The sequence below is a fragment of the Sminthopsis crassicaudata genome, chromosome 3 (assembly GCF_048593235.1).
Source record: "Sminthopsis crassicaudata isolate SCR6 chromosome 3, ASM4859323v1, whole genome shotgun sequence".
Classification (NCBI taxonomy): domain Eukaryota; kingdom Metazoa; phylum Chordata; class Mammalia; order Dasyuromorphia; family Dasyuridae; genus Sminthopsis; species Sminthopsis crassicaudata.
Window position 1 is genome coordinate 399,423,133 of NC_133619.1, and position 25,895 is coordinate 399,449,027.

Sequence of the window (25,895 nt, forward strand, 5' to 3'; positions counted from 1 at the left end):
GTTGCATTGGACCAGAGAAAAGGTGGAATTAAGGAAGAAAGAGATGAGAGAATGGGAGGTGAGTGGCAGATGAGAGAATGACATCTAAATAGTTGGTGATTCAGTAATCAGGGAGGAGGAGAGAAATAGGTGGTAGGAGCTTCAAGGAGTGTAGAACTTCTGTGCTTTTCTAAGACTGGTTGAGTGGAGTTGGGGAGGATAGGCAGTGTTATTCCCAATCATATCATCTGACTCATTTACTGCTTCCCTGTATCTTCTCTCCTGTTAGCTACCACCATTTGTGATCTGGACACCCAGTTCCGATGCCAGGAGTCTGGGACTTGCATCCCATTATCCTACAAATGTGACCTGGAGGATGATTGTGGAGATAATAGTGATGAAAATCATTGTGGTAAGGAAAAAGAAAGGGCTGACTTCTGGAGATTCTACCATCACAGACCATGTCTTCCCACTTGAAATAAAGAATATCTTAGAGTTGCTAGGTAGAGAAGACTTCCAACATCTGCTCCATTCTAATTAGATGACTTATCCCCATGCTCAGATTTTAAACCACTTTACCACCTGCATAACATAGTTAATTGAAAGTTTTTCTCTCCATTTCATCTGGATATAAATTGAATGGAAATATCATATCCAAAATGAAGTGAATAATGCTTCTTTGGGAGTTGGAAGGCATGAATTTTAGAGCTTGCTATGCCACAAAAGCATTTTTTCACCTTGGAAATATCACTTCTGCCTCCTTTGGTCTCAGTTTTCCCATCTGTAAAATGGAGGGAATGGTCTCTGACTTACCTGCATTTCAGGGGCTCTCTGGGGATGAAGTAAAACAATAGATATGACAGGGGAAAAGACTTTTTGAAAGCAAGCCATTACTGTTTGGGGCGGGTCAAATATTTGATAGGCCAGGAAGTCGGGGTTTTAAGATCTGGATGTGGAATGTCTGTGGAACCATCCTTGGAGAGACTGCTGACAATAGAGAATACCACAGACAAACATTTCTTCCCATCTCTGTGGAGATTTGATTGTTTTTCTTCAAATCTGACCACTTTCCTCGGAAGCCTTGTAAGCACCAATCACACACTTGTTCTCTGATTGTCGTTGTTCCATGTTTAATGGAGTCTGAGGTGACTTGGGCTGGCAATAGGTGGCGGCCTGGAGTAGGAAGACTCGCCTTCTGAGTTCAGATGCGGTTTCTGGCAGGCACTTAGGGGCCCTGCCTGCCTCAGTTTCCTCCTTTGTGAAGTGAATAGAGAAAGAAATGGCAAACCACTCCAGTGACCTGACTAAGAAAGCTCTGACTAGGGCCACAAAGAGTCAGGTGCGACTGAAGACAACTGAACAGCTGCAGCAGAATGTGACTTGGGCCCCTCCTCTGTTTAAGAGCCGGCTCTTTCCCTGTTTGTTACACAGATATCACACACCTGGCCATGGAGTGGCAGCCGGGATCCTGCTTGCTTGCCTCCAGGAGTAATTGATTAGAGAATGGGTGGAGGTTAACCCCTGGGAAGAGTCACAGACAAGTGTAAGGTTGATTACCCTTCCAAGGAGGGAGATAGATTCAGATTGTCCTTATGTATGTGAGGGTCTGAGACCTGTGCCAGTATCAGCAGAGAACACTCACCCATAGTTCAGAGATAAGGAAATGAAGCTCTACCAGCACACATCTGTCAGTGAGTTGGAGCAGCCCCCAAACAGAAAGTTCATTCCCCATTGGACTGGGGAATTCAGGTCTCTGATGCTACTACCCAAGGTATTGGATGGGGGGTTGGGAAGGTTTTTTGGTTTGTTTTTTTTTTACTACAAAGGCTTATAAGATTATAAAGAGTTTAAAGAAAGGCTTATTCTTCTAAGGAATCCTTCCGATTGGATTTTGCACAGGACCTCCTCTGTGGTCTGAGGAATACCTTTTAACATAAAACAACTAACGTAACTTTTATGCCCCATTTAGTACCCAGAAGATATTATTGAACATGGTCATCACTATAAGTTAAAAAGTTTCTGTACAAACAAAACTAATACAAACAAGGTTAGAAGGGAAGTAACAAATTGGGAAAATATTTTTAAAGTTAAAGGTTCTGACAAAGGTCTCATTTCCAAAATATATAGAGAATTGATCCTAATTTATAAGAAACCGAACCATTCTCCAATTGATAAATGGTCAAAGGATATGAACAGACAATTTTCAGATGATGAAATTGAAACTATGTCCACTCATATGAAAGAGTGTTCCAAATCACTACTGATCAGAGAAATGCAAATTAAGACAACTCTGAGATACCACTACACACCCGTCAGATTGGCTAAGATGACAGGAACAAATAATGATGAATGTTGGAGGGGATGTGGGAAAACTGGGACACTGATACATTGTTGGTTGAGTTGTGAAAGAATCCAGCCATTCTGGAAAGCAATTTGGAACTATGCCCAAAAAGTTATCAAAATGTGCATACCCTTTGACCCAGCAGTGCTGCTATTGGGCTTATATCCCAAAGAAATACTAAAGAGCGGAAAGGGACCTGTATGTGCCAAAATGTTGGTGGCAGCTCTTTTCACAGTGGCTAGAAACTGGAAGATGAATGGATGCCCATCAACTGGAGAATGGTTGGGTAAATTATGGTATATGAAGGTTATGGAATATTATTGTTCTGTAAGAAATGACCAGCAGAATGAATTCAGAAAGGGTTGGAAAGACTTACATGAACTGATGCTGAGTGAAATGAGCAGAACCAGAAGATCGCTGTACACTTCAATGTTGTATGAAGATATATTCTGATGGAAGTGGATATCTTCAACATAAAGAAGATCCAACTCACTTCCAGTTGATCAATGATGCTCAGAAACAACTACACCCAGAGAAGAACACTGGGAATTGAATGTAAATTGTTAGCACTACTGTCTATCTACCCAGGTTACTTATACCTTCGGAATCCCATACTTAATGTGCAACAAGAAAATTGGATTTACACACATATATTGTATCTAGGTTATACTGTAACACATGTAAAAAGTATGGGATTGCCTGTCATCTAGGGGAGTAGAGGAAGGGGGGATAATTTGGAAAAATGATTACAAGGGATAATGTTATAAAAAATTACTCATGCATATGTACTGTGAAAAAAAATATAAATAAAACAAAATAATTTTCCTGGTAATGATGTGACTCATAGAACACTATAGTCTCTGATATATCAGAATCATAGGTTTGTATAGGGCAATTCGGAGCCATATAGCAATACATTGAGATATACTTCTAAGGAGGACTTAGTGCAAGTGGTGTAAATCATGTTAGTGAGGATGATGTTTTGGGAATGGGCTGATGACCAAGATGAGGATAAACAGATGAACAGCCCAAATGTTGCACTTATGTCAGTGAAATAGAAAAAAACAAAGAGGTTTCCTTTCTTTTGTCAGCATATTGGGTGGACCTTCTGTGGAGAATTTCTAGGATGGGCAACATGCAACATGGTATAGAGGATATTGTGCTGGATATTTGTCCAGAAGACATGGATTCAAATCTTACCCCAGATACTTATTAGCCATGTTATTATCTTGGCAAAGCTTTAGCTCTCTGTGCCTATCTGTAAAATGAACAAGTTGGATGACCTGTCAGTAATCTCTAAAATGCCTCCAGCTCCAAATCTATAATTTTAAGAATTATCTGGGTAAAAAAGATATGTATAGATTAAGATCTGCACTTGAAGAGGGAGATCACTTGAGGAGATTGAGCATCCATCAGATGATTGGTTGAATGGATCCTGTGGACAAGGCAGGATACTTGGGGCCAAGGTATCTACTCCTCAGGTTTTTCTACCTGACTTGCCAGAGATGCTGCAACTGGGCATTTTAGAAGCCTATTGTCAGGCAATTATTTTACTGTAAAATGAAGTATCCATAATATGTGTACAGAGAAAAATCATTGAAAAAGCATTTATTCTATACCTAGACTTTAAGGGCAGTATGCTAAGGGTTAGAGATATAAAGTTGAAAGAGAAATAGACCTCTCAGGGAATTTGTATTCAATTAGAAGAAAAACACTGGAACACAGAAAGGTAAATGCAAAATACATACTAAGTAACTGGGGGTGGTCGAGGGGATGAGCAGCACTCTAATATGTCTGTAAGGCTTAGGAACAATCAAGGGGAGCAGCTGGGAGTTCTCAATCTTGCATCAGGTGCTATCTCACCCCATGAACTAACTGATGGACACGTAATGTTTAAAAAGTATGACTTTTTAATGTTTTATCTTTTAAAAATATGTTTAAAAAAAAATCTTCACTCATATCTAGTCTGCCTTGTGGGGATACTCAGCATGGTTCTTTCCCTTTTAATCTCCCAGTAGTTAGATTGATCTATCCAAAATGATTTAGGGAAAAGACTATGTTTCTTCTACCACTTGAAGCATCTTAAGGGTAGAGATACTGTATCACTCCTAACTTGTTAGGATTGACATCACTGTATCCAGATTGATTTTTTATAAGGCAGAGTTGTGTTGTTGATGCCTGAAGAAGACAAACATTGTCTTCTAACCCTCTTCATCCTTCCTCACTCCTGACACACAGTTAGCATCCTGCTATTTAAAAACAAAGGCCCCAAATCTTATCAGCCCCTTTTTAATAATGTATAAGAATATAAAGTGATATAAACAGTAAATAATTTCAAGACAAATTTGTATAAACTCTTGGAGAATAGATCCTATAATGGGACTATCTCAAGGAAATAGAAAAGTTTAGGCTCATCTTGAACCCATCAAGAAGGAAAGCTGTGCTTTGATGGAACCTCTATCAGAGACAAAAGAATTAGTACAGGGTTCATTGGTCTGACCGGATCAGGTCTTGTTCTCTTTTCATTGTCCCGTTTTCTCTCCTTTAGAAGCTCACCAGTGTCGAAATGATGAATTCAACTGCTCCTCAGGAATGTGCATCCGTTCCTCCTGGGTATGTGATGGGGACAATGACTGCAGGGATTGGTCTGATGAAGCCAACTGTACGGGTGAGTGGCTCAGGGAACCAGGCTCTCATGGTTATCCTTATTTGTCAGTGGTTCAAAAGGCTTACTTCCCTTCTCCCATCTCCCCCTCCCCCAAAGTAGAATAAAGAGATTAGGTTGTATGTTTCAGAATATGAAATCTAAACATTTGTACTATGTATGTATGTATGTATATGGGACATGAAACATTATAAGAGATTTTTACTAATCCAAGCAGAATTAGGTAATTGATATGAATAGGACATGATAATAATCACCTATCATTAAGTGATACTATCACCTATCATTTTAATGCATGTGAATTACTTGCTTTGTATGTTGACAACTTTAAAATTCACCTTTTCTACCCCTTAGTATACCTGAGCAGCCTTGCTATCCCTCCCTGAATCAAGAGACTCAAAGAATCACAACTAATTTATATTTTTACCTATCTAAAAACATAAATGGGAAAAATAAAACTAAATTTCCCCCATGGTACCTATATATACATTATGTGACATACTTGAATTTTAAGTATAAGTGCCTTTTGTATTATTTGTTGTTTTGGATTTATCTCTTTTTGGAGAAGGACCCTATCTCAAGTTTCTACATTTCCCCATCGGTGCCTAGTGCACGCTGTGTACATAATAATTTCTCAACAATTATCTCGTGGCCCTGCTTCTGTTTACTAAAGTGGTCAGTTTAACGTTGATTTTTTGACCTGTAATAGTTAATGGATTTTCCTAAAGTGCCTGACCAGAAGAAACTGGCTAATTTCAAGTAACTCACCAGAATGTTTTGCAGTAGGAGTGGGGCTGGCGAGCCAGGATCCGCAATGTGGAACCTTTGTGTATCTAGGCTCACAGCAGGGTGAAGAAAACAACCCCCATGATAGACTGTTGTCAAGCAGTGAAAGGCTGACCATCATTAGGAAACTCCTGTTTGGACATATGACAAGTTTATAAATTAGTGGGAAGCACTTAGGCATTTCTGTTAGCAAATTGCAAGGTGATCGAGTATCTTGTTATCCAAATTGCTCAAAGTTGTATTTCAGAGCCCACACCTGTGCTTGGAAATGAATTAATCACTTCGTTTCTCAGGGAAGGAGGGAAGGTTCCATCTACATCTCCCACCCCTCTTTTTCCTCTGGTTGTACTGAGAGAGCAAATTTGTAGCTCCTGCCACTCTCAACTGAAAGCTTGTTCTAGAAACTGTCCTTCCAAACTTTCCTAAGAGGATTCTCCCTCTCCCTCTTCCTGAAATAATCTGGGGTCAGATGGGAGCTCATTAAGATGTGTGCACATGACTTTCCATTTCCTACAAGAAGTTAAGCTGTGACCAAATAGCCAAAGAAAATAGGTCAAGGCAGGCTGACCTTCAGTTAGCCCCAGCCCTTGGGCACTTCTACACAATTGAACCTTCTGGAGACCATAATTCATCTGGAAAGAAGAAAGACCTTGCTCGTGTTTGGCTAATGGTAAAACCTCATTTGCTGATAATCAGTTGCTGCGGCTGGATTTGTTGAAGCAGGAAAGCTTTGCCCAAGGTCAAAGAGTGACTCATTAGATAATAGACTGTGTTAGACACTCAAGTGCTCCCATTCTCTGAATTGTATCTTGATCACTCTGGTAACAAGATGGAGCAGAAAACCCTTGAGATTAAGAGCCCAGGAAACCCATGTTATGGTTTGGAGTTGCCCCTAAGGAGCTGTGATGTTGGGAAATTATCATACCTCTTAGAACCTCGGTTTTTTTTTTTTTTTAATCCCATAAAGCCAGGGCATTGAATTAGATGATCTCTCAGGTCCTTTCCAGTTCTGGTATTGTTTTTCCATAATTTACTCCTTGTTACTCTAAGGGGTATTTTTAATCTTTTCATATAAATTGACCCTTTCCACCTAGTTCTTCCAGAAACCTTTAACCTAATTTAAACTCAGCCTTACCTACCTCTGGAGTATCATTCAGAATGCAATAAAAAAAAAAAAGGTGGGAGGAAAGAATATGAATAATAGAAAATCTCTAAAGTGGAGTGTTCTCACCCAATCTCTGCCTCCAAATCACTTAAACAATATTAAGCAAGTATTTTATTAAGCATTCTTTATTTATTAGGCTGTCTGAGAAACTCTGGGAATATTAAAAAAAAGGCAGAAACACAGTCTTTGCCTGCAAGGAGCTCACATTCTAATGAGGGAGACAATCTACAAATGATTAAGGATGAATAAGGCACATATACACTGGATTCCATATGTACATTGCATTATCTATAAATATATGTATAACAACTATGTGTATGTAGATATAGTTATACACAAAACATACATACACTACACATATACACTGGTATGTATGTAGTTATAGATAAAGCAATAGAGAGAATGATTGATATAGAGAGATATGTGGGGAAAGGGGAAGGGGAAGAAAGAGAAAAGACAGAGAGATAGAGGTTGACTGACTTGATTATGGAAGAAAGCCTCAGAGAGATGATACTAGAAGGGGAAATGGTTTGGAATTGGAGATATTGGAAACGACATTTTGTACCACCTTGGCTCTGGGTTGAGCTCTGAAGGAGGCCCAGAAAGGCAGAAAGTGTTACAAGATTTCCTTGCTGCACTGAGAGAGAAGGCCCAGTGGAGGTTGTATTACAAAAATTTTAGTAAATGTGACCTTTCTACTATAATGCTGGTGAAACTGAGTCAAGGCAGAGATTAGAGGGTTTTAAATGTTTTAATAATGGAGAGTTTGGACTGGCAGCCATATTAGCCAGCCAGCTGGCCATTTGGCCCCAGTTGCCTCACCAAAAAAAAAAAAAAAAAAATATTTTAAAACAAAACAAAGTCCTGGAAATTGCTACTTGATGTGGAATCATTCTAGGTAGCAACTCATTCATGAAGGAAGAAGAAAATGTGATGAGGCATTTGGAAAGGTTATTAGGTGTATTAAAATAATAAATTAAAATGATGTAAAAAATTATTGTTTTGGGGTAATACCTCAGGTATCATTACAGATACATTTATTCTCCTTCCTGGAAATATATGTGTTTTTAAAAGATACCTAATGGACTGCAGGTGTCTGACAGTAACATATTAAATTATCTGGTGCTTTTATTTGCATACTGCCATATGAGACACTGGTCTTGTAGGAGGTATAGCAAGAAGATGAGGATGGAGATAGCATATGTTTTAAAGTGATTTAGCAAATCAGGACGATTTTTACTTATTAAAGCACTTTGCAAACTACAAAGTGCTATGTAAATGCTATCTCTTATTCTAGTCTGAAAGAATTATCTGAGGCCCAGGGAGCTTATAACTTATCTCTAATTGCACAGATAAAGATTGAACTTGAACTCCGGCCTTTACGACCTCGACCTCGAGTCCAGCTTGTTACCCATAAGGACACACTATCTTTCCTTGCATTTTAAATTATCTTTAGAATACACTTGAGTTAACTTGAAATCCTGCAGTATCAGTCAAGCCATTGAATTAATATGATTAATTGATTTGTAAGAAAAGTACCTCTTACCCTCTCTAATACAATCTCTGGGTCTCTCTCTTTTCTCCTTCCCCTCTCTCCTTCCCTCTTTCCTCCTTCTGCCCTCCCAACCTCTCTTTCTTTCCCTTCTTTCTTCTCTTTCCCCTCAACACTACCTCCTCCTCTTTTCAGATCTTCCTTTTCCTTCTTTCTCTCTTCTTCCCTCTCTCCTTCTCTCTGTCTCTTTCTCCTTCCCTTTTTCTTCTCCCTGCCCTTTCTCTCTCTCCTCCTTTCCTCCCCTTCCCTCTTTCTTAGGAGATAGGTATAAATAACTTTCTGCTCAAGTAGAGAAAGAGAAAATCAGATGGCGAAGGCAGGCAGCTAGCAGAACTCTTTAGTGCAGAAATTTCACCCTTCAAACCAGAGATATGGAGCAATCTCTTTAAAGCACTGGTGTTTCCTTTCAGCCTGGGGCCATAGTTTCAGTCATTTCTTTTGCTTTTAATTCCAGTCTTCCTCTCTATTTAATTTAAACAAGTAGAGAGGGCCCAGTCTTCTGGGATCATTAGATCTAGGCTGTAGCTTTATTTCTAGAACCCACTTGCTGTGTGACCTTGAGTAAACCACTCTCTAGGTTTACTAAAATTACTAGGTTACATTTAGTTTTTTCACCTCTAAAAGACAACTTTACCCTATAGAATTTGTAGTAAGAATAAATGAAGGGATTGAAGTGAGAACATTTTCTGTTTTTCAGAAAAAGTATTACTATATCATCAGATATTTACTAAATGTCTACTGTCTTATATAATCATCCTAGGAAGTAAAATCATACAATTATTAGCAGCAGTTTTGAAAAATCTTTAAATGGTTTATGTCCTTGAGAACTTATATTCTTTTTGGGGACACAGGACTTACAAATGGGAAACAAGGCATTATTATTATTGTAGTAGTAATTATTTTTATTTTGTTAGGTTATGGTGAGGTAAGTCTCTAAGTACATTCTTAAAGGGAACCTCTGGTGTGGAACCTCTCTCTACTAATGAAAATGGACATCAACCTATACAGGCTTAGAAAGCTGCATGGGACCCTGAGAGATTTAAGCGACTTTCCCAGAATTGCACAAACTATTAAGCTTTTAAAACTATTTAAAAATATTAAATCCAGAGGCAGGAAATTTGAATTCTGACCATAATGGTACTTTTCCATGACAAAGCGTTAAATAAAATATAATAGAATTCACAGTCAAGAATTGTCTTTTATCACTCTGGTTGCCAATATACTATAGCAATGATCTTCCAGCATGTGCTAGCAAAAATAAATGTGACCAATTCAAGCAAAGAAAAAACAGCTGCTCCTGAAAAATATATATTGTAAGGATCTGAAGGGTGAGAGAAAGACAGAGTGGGGGAGGGGGGAAAGAGAAGAGAGAAGAATATTTGACTTTTCCCAATTTTAAAACTTATTGAAAAGTAGTCATTAGAAATGCCAGCCCATTCACCAGACTGTACCCCTGAGCTTCCCCCAGCTTTCTAGACTCTGCATGCATAATAAGGCAGATCCTTCAGACTAGGGAGCTCTCCCTGCCCTCAGTGGGTGGTGGGGGAGAGAAGAGACAGTTGTGATGCTGCTTCTTCTTTATGCCTTGCTTTTAGCCATCTTCCACACCTGTGAGTCCTCCAGCTTCCAGTGCCACAATGGGCACTGCATCCCGCAGCGCTGGGCCTGTGATGGGGATGCTGATTGCCAGGATGGCTCAGATGAGGACCCCATCAGCTGTGGTGAGTGCCATGCTTCTGGCTTGCACTAGGAGAAGTGCCTGGAGGCTTCCCTAAGGGGAGTGCCTCCTTCTTTATTGGGAGATTCCCCCCAACTAGGAAAACTCCCCTAGCTCCGAGTTTTAAGGAGCCAATTCTAAGGACTTGGGAATGTTTCTTTCAGTGGGCTGTTTTTCCAGAAGGGACACCCTACCCTGTTTACAGGGAGATGGCTTCCTTAGGACTCAGGGTGGGTCCATTCTCACTTTGAATCATGTCTGCCTATGATCTGCAGCCAGTGTTCTTTTGGCAAGTGTAAGGGCCCTTTAAATGGGCTGCGCCACAGCGCATCATTGAGGCCTGGAAATAATTTCTGTGGATATTAGGACTGCCTTGTACGTGGGATCCTGTCCATTTTGAGATAGCTTCGTAATGGGTGACTCTCTCGCTGATTGGCTGTGTGTGTGACCTCACCGGCCCTATGTAAGCCCACTGCAGGCAGCGGTCACTCTCTTTAACCTGGCGCTCTTCACTCTGGCTCCCTAGCCTGGGTGGCCAAGCCAAGATGGATAGCCAAAAGAGGTAAGGACTTTAGTAGTGAACACGTGGGTCTTCTGACCAGGTGTTCACTAGGGAACCAACAAGTCAGGGCATCAGTCAGGGTATTATGTGAGTAGGTATAATAAAGGCTTTTAAGATTACACGTGGCTGTTCTTGAGTGCGCTACCGGTTATTAAGCTATAGATTCAAGAGATTGTGGCCAGAGACCTTTGAAGGCCTCAGAGGAGGCAAGCCGGGTAGAGTTGACACTGCAGAGGACAGTGGTCAAAGGTACTCTGGTGGGTCTAGGACAGACTAGTAATTGTAACTGCCAGGAGAGCACGCTACAGGCAAGAGCCACAGAAATGGTGGTATGAATTGAAGGTCTTAGTTTTATTTCTCTACAGACTTTTGTGTCTTACTTCAGGTAAATCCTTTAGTCTTTTAATGTTGAATTACTATTATTTTTTTTGAAAGATTGATAGAAGGGGTAAAGGTGAGATAGGAGCCTGTTCTCCTTACCTTACATGGTTGTTGAGAGGATCGATGGTAAAATGCTTTAATGAAATTATTAAAGGGGTTTTGCCCTTTTTAGGAGGCTCAGCTGCTTACTCCCAGAGCTTGCTTAAGCACTTTGGTCTTTAGTTTCCTCATCTCTAGAAATGAGGGGATTGGACTGCATCATGTCTAAAATTCCTCCCAGGATGATTTTTGTTATTATTATTGTTATTTTAAACATTTGATTTAAACTTAATGGCCCTCTGCTCCTGGGCACTGATTTTTTTTCCCCTTTCTCTTTCTTTATCAAATTCCAGAGAAGAAGTGCAATGGATTCCGTTGCCCCAATGCTACCTGTATTCCCTCCAGCAAGCACTGTGATGGACTCCACGACTGCTCGGATGGCTCAGATGAGCAGCATTGTGGTGAGTGTAGCACTTTTCCAATGGGAGGCCACTGACAGTGTGTCCATGGTGGTAGGTTTCTGATTGCTGCTCATGGACAGTTTGTAACCAGACTGACTGTCAGCTACTCAGGCAGTCTTTTACTGGTTTCCTATGGCAGATAGACAACACCAGAGGGAATGCGTACATTTGGGCTTTGGTTGAGAGAAGCTTCAGCTAAATTGCTTCAGTGGGCATTGATTTTGTCTCCTGGGTTGCTTACATGCCTATCTAGTATTGCTGGTGACCATATATGAAACATTTTATGACCTGAAATTGCTTTAAATCCCAAATTATTGTTTTAATGCCTTGACTTAAGGCTCTGTTTGCCTAAAGTGACAATTGTTACACAGAATAATGTTGGAAAGTTCCACCAGCTTCCTCACCTCCTGAATTCCAAACCATCCATTTAAACACAACTAAAATACTTCCTCTTCTATGAAACTCTTCCTCTCATTCTCCTAACTCCTTAATAATGAAAGACCTTTCCTCCCTGGATTTCATATAGTTCTTTGTTTTGTATCGTGTTTTTATAGTGCATTTTACTTATCAGTGTTGTTTATATCTTGTACCTCTTGCTAGACTAAAATCTAAAGGCAGAATTTTATCTGTACTTACTATGTCTCCTCAGATGTCTAACAGGGCTTTCTTTGCAGATAGTAGGGCCTTACTAGATATTTATCTAATTGAAATCTCCTGCTACTTGTGAAATCTTTCAGAACCCCTGTGTACTCGGTACATGGACTTTGTGTGTAAAAACCACCAGCAGTGCCTCTTCCAGTCCATGGTGTGTGATGGCATTGTCCAGTGTCGAGATGGCTCAGATGAGGATGCAGCTTTCGCTGGATGCAGTAAGTGGGTTGCTTAAGGAAAAGATATCCTTAAAATGGTGGAAGGGCTGTTTTATCCACTTAGCTTAGAGTTCTGTCAAGTGCTCAACACAGACTGTCTTAGGAGACTTAGGAGATATTAGTAAAGTAGTATAAGCCTTTTTAGTTGATAATAGTCAGAATATTAAGAGATTAGAGGTGTTTTATTTGTTGTTGTTGTTGTTGTTGTTGTTGTTGTTTTGTTTTGTATTTTTGGCTTGGGCTTAATGTAATTCATAGAATCTTCAGATCAGAAGAGCATTTGAGAAATGTTCAGGTCTTTTTTACCTTTGTGTTGCTCTGCTATGTTGCACTTTTTAGCATAGAAATGATCATTATTTCATGCTAATTTGTTCTTTTGTCAGCCCATGACCCTGAATTCCACAAGGTTTGTGACCAGTTCAGTTTCCAGTGTCAGAATGGAGTTTGTATTAGTTTGATTTGGAAATGTGATGGGATGGATGACTGCGGGGATTACTCAGATGAAGCCAATTGTGGTAAGCTAATTTTTTTTTTTTTAAGACTGTGCTTGTTCAATCTTTGTACTCTTACTCTTTGACTTATAACATTTCTTAATTCAGGAAGAAATAAAAAGAAATGAAATTTGGTCATATGCAAGGATGTAATTTTGTTAGGAGCTGAAACTAATTCAAAGCTCATTTAAGGATTGTCATGTCTTGAGAGACTTTGAAAGCTATTGAACAGCTCCTTATATTGTGATGATGAATGTGTGTGTGTGTATATATGTTGTATGTAATATATTTGAACATATTTTTGAGTATAATATTCTTCAAAGTGCCAAATGACCTAATTTGCAGATAGATTAATTTTCATCAATTGACCATTCTTTTGGTCAGATGATTAAATTTAAATTTAGGTAATGGTTTCCAAAATGATATGGTATATTTTAGGAAATTGAGTTTCATGAAGAAGAGTAGAATTTTTATGGAATTCTATAGAAGACTTCTTTGTCTCTTTTGTAAAGTCTAGTAGCCTTGGTTAATATAGCTGAGTTCTTGGTACGAAAGATATAAGTAGATCTTTGACATCTCTGAATAATACTTACTGGGAAAGTAACTACTGCTCATGGTTGGTATCTTTAGAAAACCCTACTGAAGCACCCAACTGCTCCCGGTACTTCCAATTCCAGTGTGAAAATGGGCATTGCATTCCAAACAGGTGGAAATGTGATGAGGAGAATGACTGTGGGGACTGGTCTGACGAAAAGGATTGTGGAGGTAAGGAGCTGCCTTTGCAGCAAGTTGAAACTAACAGGAGTTCATCTTTATAGAATGAACAGTATGTGAAGTCCTTTATCTAACTAATGATGATGGTAAAAAATTGATAATAATAGCAACAATAAGTAGCATTTATAGAGAGCCTATAGTGGGCCAAGCACTGTGCTAAGTATGTTACAAATATTATCTCATTTGGTACCTCATTGAGATAGGTAATGTTATTATTCCTATTTTACAGCTAAGAAAATTGAGGTATATAGAAGAAACTAAGTGACTTTCCTGGATCACCCAGCTTAGTGAACATCCGAGTCTGGATTTGAACTCGGGTCTTGCGTATTCCAGACCTCATGCTCTATCATCTGTGTCTCCTCTGAAAGGAACCCCTTTTCTGCAATGTCTCTGACAGTGTATATTGGCAGCTTATATCCTTGAGAGTAGCCTGGTGTACTGGGACCTACCCCACCAATTTTCTGTTCACTGTGCCCAGGCAGTCAATGAGTATTTGTTAAGTTCTTACTTCATTCCAGGAACTGTGCATGGGTCGGTCTGTACCACAGTCATTCAGCAGAGAGTACTAAATTACCTTTTTGTGTTCAGTTACCATTCCGTAGATTATCAGCTCCGTGAGGGTAAGAATCATATCTTATCTAAGCTTTGCACCTCTTCCTGTGATGAGCATGGCTTATACACACAACAGATTCTTAATAAGAGTGCTGAATAAAGGATTCTCCCTTGGACCCTGAGGACCCACTAAATAGAATTTTATTTTGCTTTTTGTTCAGTTTAACAAGAATTCTTTATTCTGGGGTTGCTTCTTAGTTGTCTTTTTTGATCCCATGAATTTAGTTTTCTGTTCTAATTTATCTGTTTAGTTTTTCTCTGTTTCTGGGGGCATTGACATCCCAGTGCTTTTGTAGGCTATGGACTACTCTCGCTGCAAGAGAAATCAGTCTTGTTGGGATTGCCTCTGCCATCTTAGGACTCATCTTTTAGCCTCTCAGTTTGGGCCCTTGCACTTAATAGTCTAGTACCAAGTTTCTTAAGCTGTGGATCATCTCCCCATATGGGGTTATAGAACTAAATATAGGGATCATGAATGATGGTTCATTATCAGGGAATGTGTAATTTGTGTACCTGTTTTATAAACCCATGTGCTCAAAGTCATGAATGGAAAAAGTTCAAGAGCCCTGGTCTAGTTGACTTTGGATTAGCCCCTTCAGCTGTTCAGACCCAAGGTGGATGTTGGTGCCACCCAGAATCCTCTAAACCTTTTCTCCTCTGCCATCAGCTAACAAATGTACCCCAGGAGTCCGAGCCCAGCCCGTGTCAGTACTGGGATTGAACTTGCCACCCCTGGAGGCCCACATACCAGCCCATCCCAAAGCTACCAAGTAAACAGTGTTCCAGTTACCCAGCATTCCGAGGGTGCCTGCCCCACCTCCACTCAGCCACGAGGTCCAGGGCGCCTTGTGGACTTTATTGTTTTTGTTACTCTGCTTTCCCCAGATTCCCATCTCCATCCCCCCAGCACAACAGGGCCTTCCACGTGTCTGCCCAATTACTTCCGCTGTAACAGTGGGGCCTGCATCATGAACAGCTGGGCGTGCGACGGGTACAAGGACTGTGCCGACGGCTCTGATGAAGACGCCTGCCCCACCGCTGGTGAGTTTCAGAGGCCGACCTCTTCGCCTCCCGTGGGGGGTGCCTCCGCTGAGCCGAGAACCGCAGAGAACTGCACGGGGGAGGTGATAGGAAGAACTGAAAGCAGGGGCCCCGGCTTCTTAAGGCTATCAAGAGGCACAGGAAGTCATCAATGCATCCGCCAGACACTGTAGTCTTTATAACCGGGGACAGAGAGGGGGCACAGCAAGATAGGAGCAGGAAGGGAGCGAACATTTATTAAGTGCCTGCTGAGTACCAGGTACTGCACTGAGCACTTGACATCACAGCCACCCTGGGAAGTAACTGCCATTATCCCCATTTTATAGTTGAGGAAACTGAGTTAGAGGGACATTAAGTGGATTGCCCCAGGTCACACAGTAAGTACCTAAGGCTAGATTTGAACTCTTCCTGACTTCAGGCCCATGGCTCTGTCCTTTGTGCCATCTAGCTAAGTCTCTGAATAAGGGTGATTCTTGTTTGGAATGGGGACCCAGAATTTTCTTTATAAAAGTAAATTCCCTGAGAAATACCACCTTGTCACCCCAGAAAACTGCATAATGCCCCAGATAAGGTAGAGCTGGGATTGGAACCCCAGGGTTCTAAACTCTTAACCTAATGATTTGTCTACTATAACATGTTGCTTTTTAAATAACAGTAGGCACATTTAAAGTAGTGCTTTAAGGTTTGCACAGCTTTTTACAAGAATCATCTATTTGATCCTCATCACAACCCCTGGGAAGTAGCCACAGTTATTGTTATTTTTCAGATGGAAAACTGAAGCACATGGGAGTAAAATGACTAATTCAAGGTTATACAACTAGTGTCTAGGCTGCATTTAAACTTTGCTCTTCCTAACTTCTTTCCTGTCCTCCTTGCTAACCTGCCTTCTGGTCCTGGGGGCTGTAGGGATAGCAGTGGGATGGATGAGTGACTTCCCCGGGCTGTGCTCTGGATGGGATGGCCGGGAAGAGATGTAACAATGAACATGTGCACTTACTGCAGCACTCTTCCAGCCTTCTTCCGGTCTCAGCCGCTCTGCCCCTTTTTCCTGGGCAGGAACTGCAGCCACGAGGGGCCTAGGAATAGTTCTTTATGTTTTGCACCAGGCAGGCCTGGCGATTTCTTCCTCAAAAAGAGTGAAAGATTGCCATCTAGTGGCTACATGTGAAAGGCGCAACCAGTTTCCTGCACTTAGTCTCATTACACTCTCTCCAGCCTGCAGTCAGCCAGGCTGTCCTTGTGGGTCTTCAAACACAGCACTCCCTCTGCCATCTCCCTGTCTTTGTCCCTGGCTGTCCTTCGTGCCCGAAGTGTACAGGCTTCTCAAGACCTTGAGAACTCACCCAATTCATCCTCTTCACTTCGGGAAAATAGAGACACCAGCTCATTGAGGGTCACCCAAGAAGCAGTTCTGCAGTGCTTCTCTCAGTGCTTAGCCCCGTGGTAGGCACTTAAGAAGTATTTACCGAATGAGTGGGCCCTTCCCTAGGTGGTTCTAAATGGAACGTGGCCTCGGGAAGCTTGGATTCACATCCTGGTTCTCCTACTTAGTAGCGGGGGGATGTTGAAAAAATAAGATTCTCAATTTTGACATCTGGGAAAATGAGGGAGTGAAGCATGCGTCAAGTCTAAGACTCCCTTCAGCTCTGATGTCTGTGATTATATGAATCATTGATTGTGACAGCTGTAAGAGCAGAAGTTCATGAACTTGTTTTTTGAAAAAAATATTTTGATGATTTTATTTCTATATGTGTTGTTTATAATACTGTGTATTTTTATTTTATGAATTTAAAAGTATTATTCCAAGCAGGGGACCATAGTTTTCACCAAACTTCCCAAGGGGTCCATTGCATAAAAATAATTAAACTATAGAAATGGTTAAGAACCATTGGAGTATTATCTAATTCAGTCCCTTCCATTTTATTAAGTAAATAACAAAGGTCAGAGAAATGAGCTGACATGTCAAATCCTGCAAATGACACAACAAAAAATGAAACCCTGATCTCTTGACTCACAATTTCAAGAGTCAGAAGGGTATTCCTTCTTTATAATCTAAATCCTTCCTTTTTCTGTATATTTTGACATTATTTCTCTTTTTTGTGGAAATAGAGAGTAATCATGCATCCTTTGCACAAAAGCTTTGCATAGCAATTTGTTATGTCTCCATTCTATTCCTCCTTTCTTTATCACATCACTTACTGCCTAAGAATCTCCCATAGCTCCATTTTGACTAGTTATATAATTCCAGACTCCTCAGCTTTCTGTCCAGTGATTTCTATAATGTGAACCATGCTACTTACTTGCTACCACCCTAGTTCCCATTTTTCCCTTCCTTCTATTTCCTACTCAACTGAAACTGGGCTCCTATTTTCCATTAACATTGTTGAAAAACTCAATATTTTTCAGAACAAATAAGACTGTAACTTTTAGAGAAAGAAAGGATCTCAAGAGTTCCTATGATCTAGACCTGAGAGTTGTTATATCTTATCTTCTAGGTGACTTCAGGAAATCTTCTGTAATAACCTCAGCGCATAGTGATCTCTACCCTTTTATATTTTGAATTGTACATTGTAGTCCTCAATTGTATTTTCACAAATTACTCTCTGGTTGTTTCATAAAGCTTATCTTCTCCAAAAGACTCTTAAGTAAGAAAGTCTTTGAGAAATGAAACCCTCAAATAACACTCTAATCAGTGGTATATGGTATATGGTTAGTAATTCAGGTACTAATCTAAGGGATCCATTTGTTTTATCCTTAGCCTCAAAACCCAGCCTTTGAACCATTTCCATTGTTCTTCTCTCAATTGTTTCCTTATACCAAGAGGTCTGTGATCTTAGGAATATGGGAACTCAACATCTATGGATACAGGTTACAATTTATCCATGGCTTCTCATTCTATCCAGCTTTTCTCTTAGATTTTCATACCCTTTCTCCAGGACTTTTGAAAGCCATGCTTATTCTTAATTGGAGTCCTTGAACCCCAGCTCTACTTTGAACTCCAAGAATTTTGAGTGGAATAATGCATTTTCCCTCTCCCTCCCTTTTTGTCAAACCTCTATGTGCATATTCCATCACTGCACTTTTTAGCTGAGACCTTAGGCAGTTTTTTCTGTGTTGTTCCCATGTCCTTCCCCTTTTGTCTCAGTTGCTAATGATCTTTTTGTCTCCTTTCCCAGCTAACGTCTCATCAACCTCCACCGCTGCCCAGCTTGGACGATGCAGCAGGTTTGAATTTGAGTGCCAACAGCCAAAGAAGTGCATTCCCAATTGGAAGCGCTGTGATGGTCATAAGGACTGCCGTGATGGCATGGATGAATCCAACTGTCGTAAGTGCCCAGAGAGCTATTAGGAAGGCTGCTTTATAGTGTTGGTCTCCTGTAACTTGTGCTTCATTCCCCTGTGAGTTGTATGTCTCTACTTGAGTGGAGTCTCTGTATGTGTGTCTGTATCTTTGTACACATATGTATAGGCCTGCTTGTGTTACATGCTTATAAACAGCTGGAGTCAGGGTTGACTATTCAAAATTAAGAAAGAGCTCCCTTCAGATTTATATTGACTTGGAAAATCACTAATTAACACCATCTACCATTGTATTTTATTTATTTTGTTAAATATTTCCCAGTTACATTTTAAACTGGTTCAGGCTGTACTCGGGTTTTTGAGGACCACACCTCTGTTTTGGGCTTTGTATGCTCTCTCACTCCTCTCCAGTACACAACACAGTACATGCTTAATAAATATTTGTTGAATAAGTAAATACATACATGTGCCAGTAACCACTCTGAAAACATCCATATCAAAGATGACATGGACATCGTGTTTTAGAGTTATTTTATTTGTCCCTAGGAATTAGGATTTCTGGTATTATCATCTATTCCTTTGAAATCTCTTCTTAGCTTATTTATATCCATACTGTTCAATAGAATACACATTAAAGTTAATCATTTGGACAGTTTCTGTGGGGTAAGGATGGCTTAACAGACATTTCCAAGCCTATTCAATTCACATCCAGACTGCTGCCCAGGGAAGGGGTGAGAAGTTCAGAAAGTCAAAGATGCTGTTCTGGATGAAAAAGCAGAGACTTCTGAGCTACACTTAAGAGTATTACCTGTGCCTAGTAAACTCCTTGCTCACAAGGTTAAGATCAAGAATTCTATCCATCTCTTTGAGGGCCAGTAAGCTTTGTTTTGTTTCATGACTGCAGATTTCCACAATAGACCTTGTCACCATTTCACATATGCAAGCTCTAGTCACAAAGACAGTGGGGTGAAAGAATATGGAAGTACCCATGTAAATCTCTCTCCTGTCAGAGGTTAAAATGGATCTTCTACTCTTTATGAGTTTTGTGTCTCTTCCCCATAGGAAGGATAATATAATTAAGGAGGGATCATGTCTGAGGATCAGAACCCAGTCTTTTCCCCCAGTCTCCAAATAATCAACTGCTTGATTTTTAAACAAGGCTGCTTAATGTTTTAATCTTTCAAATGGGAATAATAATAATACCTCTTCCCTCATAGAACTGGAAAAGGCTTTAATCCAACTTCATCTAATAAAGTCATCTAATACAACTTACTGCTCAGTACACAAACAACCATCCAGTGTCCCTGACAATTGGACATTCAGACTTTACTGAGATGCTTCCAGTGACAAGTTGCATGACTTCATAAGATTGTAACTCATTACATTTCTGAAGAGTTCTTACTGTTAAGAAGTTCTTTTTTATGTGAACCAAAATATGCCTCTCTACAATAATTTTCATTATTTGTTACTAGTTCTGCCCTCTAGAACCAAAGTTTCATAACAACCCTAGAAACTTTAAAGATGACCCTTATGTCCCTAGCCAAGTCTTTTATTCTACAGGTTAAAAATCCCCAGTTCCTTCAGCCATTCCCAAAATGGTAACATGATTACCATCTTCCTCCTTTTCCTCACCATCATTTTTAAAATTTGTATAACTTCTGATCATATACAAAGTGATTTTATGTACATAATTTCATTTGACTTTTCATTGGCCCTATGAGATAGGAAGGACACCTATTATCTTTATATTGTAAGTTAAGAAACTAAGGCACAGTTGTTTAAGTGAGCTCATATAATTAGTAAGAGGAAGCCAGAACTAGAATTATTCTCTTCTATCTCTTCTTCCATTGCCCTTTTCTATGACAAAAATTTCTTGGAACCTGTGAGTCTATGATGTGATTTTTAGGTTCTCCTCTAGCTTGGTCACACTTCTGGAAACACTCCAGTTTGTTAATGCCTAAATGAATAGATCACTACAACTATCAATTTTATATATGTATGTGTATACATATAATGGATGTGTGTGTGTGTGTGTGTGTGTGTGTGTGTGTGTGTGTGTGTAATCAGTGCAGAATGTTATAACTCAAATATCCCTTATTATGAATGCCAATACATAATTATAGTGATTATTATTGTTATTACTCCACCCTAAGACCATGTTAGTTTCTGGGGCAGGCAGCCAAGTGACACTACATTCTTACTGAGCATGCATCTATCCACTAGAACTCCTAGGTCTTTATCACATACATTAATATTAAACTAGAGTTCTCTATGCTTAGAAATTGAATTTTTGAACCCAAGTGCAAAAATGGATATTCATCCTTATGGAATTTTGTCTTATTTATTTGGTCTGGTTATTTCATTACTTTGGGTTCCTTTTAACACTTGTTTTTGTTATTCGTTTTATAGGTTACACCATTCAGCCTTATAGATTATAAAAATTGAATTAGCATGCCTTCACTATTTTTGTTAAAGTTATTGGTTAAAATGTGGGACAAGAAAGAGTTACATATGAAAAACTTAAATGATTTGTCATTAGTAAGTCGTAAAACCAGAATTTTAGTTTAAATTGAGTCCAGTAAAAACTTCCTTCAAGACTGATATTGATCTTTTATTCAATACCTGGTATGATTGTTCATTTACATAGTTCTCCCCAAAATATTCTATTGGTAGACAGCTTGGTGGAGAATAGAATTGTGAATTGAAGTCAGGAAGACCTGAGTTAAAGTCATAGCTGCCCTGATAGGTATTAGTTTTGGGGTAAATCATTGTTCATCATAGTGTCAGACATGTAATAGGTGCTTATTAAATGTTTATTGACTAATTGACTCAAGGCCTTAGTTTCCCCATCTATAAATATCCATAATATTTCCTTCCAGGTTGTCATGAAGGTCAAAAAGTAAAACATTTTTAAAAATGTTGGTTAGTCTTATCATTATCCCTCCCACATTTTTGTCTTGTTCCTTGGAATAGCGGGAAAGTCTTTGTTAAAATTGTGCTGAAATTAAGCTAAATTGGGTTTGTGAAAGTCCCTTGATCCCTTTTGGAAATGAAGTGATGTTAGTTTGATATTGCACAGAAACTGTGGAGTCAAAGAGACTGAAGTATTCCCCTGAGCTATATATTAGTCTCCTTTCTTCAAAGCATTTTATGTTGAAAATATTGGCTCTTGAGTGTGTGGGTATCCCAGTTTGTGTGTAGGGTATGTGAATGAAGTAAACTTTAAGGTATATAGAATTGAAAGCTATGAATCTTCCTCCCTTTGGGTAGTTAATGCTGTCACATCTAAATAAAACCTAATTCAGCTGGGAAAAAAAAAAAAGGCAAAACTACAGATTTGAACAGAGCTGGAGAGCATCAGACTCAACCAATGTTATCTATCATTCCTTATCTTTTCACCGTGGCTCCTGTGAGCTTTTGAATATAATTGTATTGGTTGTCATTTGCAGCCACACGTAGCACTTTAACATGCGTCAGTGGCCGGTACATGTGTGAGGATGGGGAGGCGTGCATCGTCCTCACGGAACGCTGTGACGGCTTTCTGGACTGCTCTGACGGGAGTGATGAGAGGAGCTGTACTGGTGAGCCACTTTTCTCCCACTAGTCTATTTCGGCAATTGCTCCTTATTCCCAGGGTAACTAGGGACCCTGCTGTAAGCAGCCACAGGTCTTTATCATCTAACCTGTAGCTGAAACAGAACCTTTCTCCTGGTCTGTAAGTCTTTAAGGAAGATAACAACAGACTAGACTTGGAAACCTTGTTGCCATTTTTGCTGCATCATTGGGGCTCTCTCTTTCCCGACTTTGTTTTAGCTGTAATTCTTTCTTATTGTGAACCTTCAGCCATTGGTGCTTTAAATAGCACTGTGCCTCAACTCGACTCATTGCCTTCTCCTTGAGAACACGTTAAGGGTGGTGGTGATGTTGTGATTGAAGCCAGCCTATTTGCTTTTGGCACCTGTGCTTTAAAAAAAAAAAAAGATAATGTTTCAGCAGTATAGATTTGAGTAAAAATGCATAGAGATGCATCATGGCTATAAGGGGATATGAGGCCCCTGAAATATTAGCGATTAGGGAGGCTCTAGAATTCTTGCCCAGGATTTATTTTAAGAGCACTAGGGCTTTTCAAAATAACTGTTGGCCCAGCTTGGTCAGGAAGCTGGATGAGGAATTAAGTGACCCCCCCCAGAGGGCCCTTCAAACCCAAGACTTGATGAGGCAGTATTTTCTCCCACATTTTCACTAATCCCTTTATCTCTGCAGAGGAGACAACTGTATATAAAGTACAGAATCTCCAGTGGACAGCTGATTTCTCTGGTGATGTTACATTGACTTGGACAAGGCCGAAAAAAATGCCAGCAGCATCCTGTGTGTATAATGTCTATTACCGGTGAGTACTAGGATCATCATACATTTCAGTCAAAAGAGGTTATTCTCTGTACCCTGCTTTTTCTGTCTCCATTCTTCTGTTCATACCATTTCCTGTACCTGACCTAGATTTTCACAATTCCTGTTTCCATCTTTTAAAGTCCTTCACTTCTCTTGGTACCCAAGTCAGGTGTTATCTTCCATAAAGCCTTTCTTTGGCCCCAGCTCCCTAGGGGAAATAATGTATACATCATCCTCAGGTTTTCCTTTACAGTTGCTTACTGCCTCTTATACCATTGTCATTTGCTGCTGTCGGTTTTTTCCCCAGTTATATGTAAAAATATATTTTTTTGGTTATATATGTACATTCATTCTTTTCCCTATATTTCTTTATGAATCATGTTGGGAGAGAAAAATCAGAATAAAAGGAAAAAAACATGAGAGAAAAAAACAGAAGGAAAAGGAAAAAAAATGAATATAGCATATATTGGTTTACATTCAGTCTCCATGATGTTCTCTGTGGATGGTGATGTTGTTTTTCATCCAAAGTTTATTGGGATTGCCTTGTATCACTGAACCATTGAGAAGAATCAAGTCTGTCATGGTTAATTATCACATAGTCTTGCTGTTGCTGTGCACAATGTTTTCCTGGTTCTGCTTATTTTGCTTAGCATCAATTCATGTAAATCTTTCCAGGCTTTTCTAAAATCAGCTCATTCATTTTTATAGAACAATAATATTCAATTACTTTCATATATCACAATTTATTCAACCATTCCCCAGTACTCATTTTTCAATTCTTTGCTATCACAAAATGAACTTACAGAAACATTTTTGCAGATGATTTCTTTGGGATACAGATCCTGTAGTGACATTGCTGAGTCAAAGGGTATGTACAGTTTGATAGACCTTTGGGCATAGTTCCAAATAACTCTCCATGAGGACTGAATCATATCACAATTCTGCCAACACTGCATCAGTGTCCCAGTTTTCCCACATTCCTGCCAAAATTTATCATTATCTTTTACTATTGTCTTAAGCCAATCTCAGCGATGGGAGGTGGCATCTCAGAATTGTTTTAATTTGCATTTCTCTAATCAGTAGTACCATTGTTATTTGTACAAAGTTGTATTATTTGTATAAATCCTGTGGACAACCTGGAAGATTATATTATAAGGTCTTTAAAATCAGGGCATGTATTTACTAGAGTTTTGTATCTCTTTGCCTTCCACAAAGTAGGTATTTGATAAATATCTGCTGAGCAAATGAACAGAGATACATACAGACATACCTAGATATGTGCACACACACACATACACATACATATGTGTATATTTATATTCCTGGAAGAGTTGATACATATATATATATATATATATATATATATGTAAAACATAATATACGTATTGTCATTTGTCCTTTGTTCTCAAAGAGGACCATAACATCAAGGAAGTAATGCCGTGACATGAAAGTGAGTTATGTTTAATTGAAGGAAATCTATGCAAACTCATAAGTCTTACTTTTTCCTTCGGAGACATTTGGGTCTAGTGGCAAGATATGTGTATATCAGGATGATTGGAGATGGCCCTAGATGCAATGGGAGACCTTGGTCTTTTCTTTAACAGGTCTCAGTTTGACTGAGACAATGTTTAATCAGTGATTAAAGCTAGGTAAGAAATGAGGCAGAGAATCTAATATGCATATATGATAATGTGTGTATATTAGATATAATTAAAATATATATTATAAATATATATATAAAACTCCAAAGATTATTATGTATGTGTTTATATGTGTGTATATGGATGTGTCTATGTATGTAATTTCAGAGCTAGAAAGGACCTTAGAGATTATCTAGTCACCATGAGCTAGTAGATTTTTTCTTATTTTATTTTTTATTTTCATTAATTTACATTTTAAAAAATTGAGGCAAACAGAAATTAAATAATTTGCCCTAAAGTCGCCTAGCTAGTCTTGAGGCCAGATGTGTGAAGTCATGCCTTCCTGAATCCAGACCCAGTGTTCTATCCACTGTACCACCTAATACCCACATCTAGGTTCCCGAAAGAACTGACCAAAATGATTTCTGAACCATCAGCACTGTCTTCAGAAGGGGAAAGTAGAAATACCCCAAGGAAGGGCTGTAAAAAGGACATTTGCTAGAGTCTTGCAAATCTGGTCAAAAGGACTTTCAATTATCTACCATTATGCTTTTTTAAGGGCTAAATATGTTTCAAGATAGAAGATAAATATACAAATCCTGAAGTGCCAGGCCTAGTGTCACACGCCTGACTTCAACAAATTAAGCTCTGGAGAAGGAGCCTAGGGGAGGAACTCACCAGTCAACATATAGAGGAATAGAGTGAACTAGCTCAAGGTAGAAACAGAGTAGGCCAGAGCTTTCATGCTGATCATCAATAAGGCTGTGCCAGTGAGTATTTCACTTTTAGCCTGCCCAAGATAGGTAGAGCCAGTTGTAAAACAAGACAAAAAACTATAAGAGAGCCCTTGTCCTCAAGAAGTTTACATTTTACTGGAGGGATACAGTAGGTTTACAGAGAAGTAACTATAATATATACAAAGTAAATACAAAATAATTTATTGGGGGAAGATAGCATAGGTAGTTTGAGAAGAGAAAGTTTGGAGCAACTGTTATGGGGAATATGATAGAAAGTCAATTCAGGGAAAAGTTAAAGGAGTAACATCTCAACTTGCATGGTAATTGGATAACATATATTTGTAGTGGCCCCAGTTCACATGGCAATGTGACTTCCTTTCCCAGTTTTTAACAG

The 25,895-nt window shown here is 39.3% G+C and overlaps 1 protein-coding gene across 2 annotated transcripts in view; it reads left to right on the top strand.

Annotated features, from left to right (window-relative positions):
• Window positions 1-25,895, top strand: part of SORL1 (sortilin related receptor 1) — a 206,326-nt gene that overhangs the window by 152,703 nt on the left and 27,728 nt on the right. For both annotated transcript variants that reach the window (XM_074302641.1, XM_074302640.1), the window contains exons 24-34: window positions 269-391; window positions 4,869-4,988; window positions 10,084-10,209; window positions 11,541-11,648; window positions 12,386-12,517; window positions 12,901-13,032; window positions 13,639-13,773; window positions 15,280-15,435; window positions 18,612-18,761; window positions 22,185-22,316; window positions 22,999-23,125. In XM_074302641.1, coding sequence (XP_074158742.1) covers window positions 269-391; window positions 4,869-4,988; window positions 10,084-10,209; window positions 11,541-11,648; window positions 12,386-12,517; window positions 12,901-13,032; window positions 13,639-13,773; window positions 15,280-15,435; window positions 18,612-18,761; window positions 22,185-22,316; window positions 22,999-23,125 — 1,441 coding nt within the window. The remainder of the gene's footprint in view (window positions 1-268; window positions 392-4,868; window positions 4,989-10,083; window positions 10,210-11,540; window positions 11,649-12,385; window positions 12,518-12,900; window positions 13,033-13,638; window positions 13,774-15,279; window positions 15,436-18,611; window positions 18,762-22,184; window positions 22,317-22,998; window positions 23,126-25,895) is intronic.